Source organism: Balaenoptera musculus, chromosome 9 (assembly GCF_009873245.2).
Source record: "Balaenoptera musculus isolate JJ_BM4_2016_0621 chromosome 9, mBalMus1.pri.v3, whole genome shotgun sequence".
Classification (NCBI taxonomy): domain Eukaryota; kingdom Metazoa; phylum Chordata; class Mammalia; order Artiodactyla; family Balaenopteridae; genus Balaenoptera; species Balaenoptera musculus.
Window position 1 is genome coordinate 61340723 of NC_045793.1, and position 3409 is coordinate 61344131.

Below are 3409 nucleotides of genomic sequence, written 5' to 3' on the forward strand. Positions count from 1 at the left end.
CGAGGAAACCCTTATTGGCTTTGGGAAGACTCGGCGCAGGCCAGGCCAAGCTCAGGGAGACTGCAGCAGTAGCCTCACGGGTGACCGCTCCTCTGTATCCTTTGTTTGCAGATCAACAAAAAACCACAGTGATTGAAAACGGGGAAATCAGGTTCAATGGAAAAGGGAAAAAGATTCGGAAACCTCGGACCATTTATTCCAGCCTGCAGCTCCAGGCTTTAAACCATCGCTTTCAGCAGACTCAGTACCTGGCCCTTCCCGAGAGAGCTGAACTGGCAGCTTCCTTAGGACTGACACAAACACAGGTAATTCCCGAGAAGCCCGAGTATCCCTGAAATGCTGACCCCACTTTCAGATTGGGCAGGGAGCACATCAGGAGGAACTCTTGGCCTAGTCAACCAAGGATGGAAGGAGCTTAATGACAAATGCCTTAGCTCCAGTTACGCATTTTCCCGGGACAACACAGTTTGGAATAAATGACCTGGTGTTGAATACTGGATTGGATTTGCACATCCTCCCAACCCTCGACGACCCCACCCCAGCCTAGTGTCCTTTGGCGACCAAACTGATAGTTTAATCGAGTCCTATTCCAGAGTAGAACAACACAAAAGAGAACAAGTAGGAGAAAGAGAAAAAGATGTTCAGGCCAGGAGACAGAATAAGACCCATGTTTCTTAAGGATCCTTTTGTGGGCCCTGGGACTTAATAAGGATTTCAACTCATTGGCATTGAAAGAATTATGAAGTGAAAGGGGGGTGTGTTAGCCAGACAGGCATAGGTTCCAATAGGATTTAGTAAGGGGACCAAGGTGCAAACTGTTCATCCTAGGATGCGTGAGGTGAGTTTTTCTGAAAATTGCCATAAACTCAGTGGTTAAATCATCCTAGTTGACTGGTTGATGCAGGCTAAGGTACCTCCCTGGATCACAGAACTTGGGAGCAATGGCAGAGCTGGAGATCAAAGAGAAACGTGCCCAAATTACAGCAGGTGAAGCCTCAGTTAAGTACAGTTGCTGAAGTTCTCCTGTCCTACTAATTTGAAAGACATATGGGGCATTTCAGACTTCACAGGAAGAGGTTTAGGCAGGTATATTAGGACCCTGGTCATAAAGCCAGGCTGCAATCACCTGTGGTTTTTGTCCTTGTCGATTAACTTAGCTGCATGGGGTGGTAGGCCTCATCTGAAATGGGTGATCTTCAGCAAGGGGACTTCAGGTTTTATGAGACTCTTGCTGGGGAGTGATTCTGTGGTGCCTTAGAACAGATGCTCCGCAAGCTCTTCTTTTCAATTCAGCCTGCTTTCTCTTGCCATGTTGCCACTGGAACTATGAAGGGATTCCTGCTACTCAGTAACTTGTATTCCTCTTGGAAAAGCAGATTCCTAAGGCTAAGTAATTGTAAAGGTAAAGGAAGCTGTACCATAGAGTGTCCTTTTTCAAATACAGTAGATCTGGGATGTTAGCTTAGATATGCTCCCTTCCTAGATTCCTGGTTCGCATTTAACTTTCAGGAGCCCTTTGACTTTTAGTGACTGCACTAACAATCAAGGCCACAGTCTGACTGAGCAACACACAAAGTAGGTAATGAGTGAGGCACAATCCCTAATCCCTACAGGATTATGTCAGAAGAAAGATGCTCCATGTACAGTCTGTGGCATATGCAGTATATGCATAGGTATAGTCAAGGCATTTGGTTATAAATGTACAGGCTTTAATCTGTTCTTAGTCATTTGCTCACAGTACATGCAGAGATGCCAGACTATTTGAGGAAGTGCGTTCAGTTGGCTTTCCGTTTAAAACTACTTCTTTAGACTTTGAACCCAGCTATTTCATTCGCCTTTATTCTTGTTTTATTCTTATTTATGCTGTTGTTTCAAACCTAGGCTTGCATCTAACTGAAGAGTTACAATGACTTTAGGTATCCGGACAAGATACCAAGTAAATGGCGGGGGTGGGGTGGGGTAGGGGAGAGGGGAGCGGCTAGAAAGAGTTGGAGGAAGGCGGGGTCTTGAGGGCTTGGCGTTTGCGGGTTTGTTTTTTTTTTTCTCCCAACTATAGGCACCGGTTCGATGTTTTTCGGGCCTAATGATCGCTGCTGCGTTTCGTTCCAGGTGAAGATATGGTTTCAGAACAAACGCTCTAAGTTTAAGAAACTGCTGAAGCAGGGCAGTAACCCGCATGAGAGCGACCCTCTCCCGGGCTCAGCGGCCCTGTCGCCGCGCTCGCCGGCGCTGCCTCCGGTGTGGGACGTTTCTGCCTCGGCCAAGGGCGTCAGTATGCCCCCCAACAGCTACATGCCCGGCTATTCGCATTGGTACTCCTCTCCACACCAGGACACGATGCAGAGACCACAGATGATGTGAGTTATCCGAGGGAAATCGATACCCTAGGGAAACGTCTGAACAAGGCAAGGAGGATCCGGGACCTGCTTGCATCTGCCAAACCGAGCCGAAGGAGCAGGCTTGGGAGGACTCTTATGTGTGGCCAGACCGTCCGGGTGCTTGCTCCCTCCCTCTCTCCTCCTCTCCCTTCCCCTCAGTCTCTCTCTCTCTCTCTCTCTCACTCTTCCTTTTTTTGCCTCCCTCCTTCCTTCCTTCCCACCTTTTTTTTTTCCCTTTCCTTTCCTCATCTGCCTTTTCCCTTGAGCAGCCTCAGTAATTGATTTTGCATCTTAGAGAGAGAGGAGAGATAGAGGTAGAGAGAGAGGGGGGGCGGGGACTGGTTTCTATGCCAGCACTCCTGAAACCTCTCACTGTAAGGATATTTTCCCTTACCCCTTGGGATCCAGGCTCTGAGCCTCTTTTTCTCTTTGGGAGTATCCATCAAAACGACTTTTTTTTAACAGACATTTTCCCCGACCAGAAGAATCTGTGCAAACATGGCAGCGTTTTTACTTGTTTAATGAGCTTAAGACATTACATGATGAAAGAGAAGCATTTCGGACTCCTGCATTTTTATTTACAATCCCAGACTGACGAAAGAAAGAAAGAAAGAAAGAAAGAAAGAAAGAGGGAGGAAGGAAGGAAGGAAGGGGAAGGAAGGAAAGAAAAAAGAAACCCTCACATAACAGCCCTACTCTAAGGAAAAATCAGCTGTAAGATTAGAACGTTGCCACAGAGGGAACGCTGCATGTTTTATCAAAATGCAATGAGCAAGAATGATGATTTAAACAAAACAAAACAAAACCACTTTTCCCCCCACCCCTACCCCCAAACCCTGAACTGGAATCAGGAAAGACAGAGGAAACAACCAAAATCACCATTCTATTGCTTTGACATCTTTACTAGGTGAATTGGTGGCATTCACTAAGCTAATAGGGACATTTATATCAAGAAACATTTCTGTATATATTGTTGAATTTTAGTTGTACATATACTTTGTATGTTTTCGTCTTCTTTCATATATGGAGTA

The 3409-nt window shown here is 46.2% G+C and overlaps 1 protein-coding gene across 1 annotated transcript in view; it reads left to right on the forward strand.

The window, feature by feature from the left end:
* The window catches only part of DLX6 (distal-less homeobox 6), a 4984-nt gene extending 1575 nt beyond the window's left edge, over window positions 1-3409 (forward strand). Inside the window, exons 2-3 of the mRNA XM_036863734.1 lie at window positions 112-305; window positions 2110-3409. Coding sequence (XP_036719629.1) covers window positions 112-305; window positions 2110-2361 — 446 coding nt within the window. The 3' untranslated portion in view covers window positions 2362-3409. The remainder of the gene's footprint in view (window positions 1-111; window positions 306-2109) is intronic.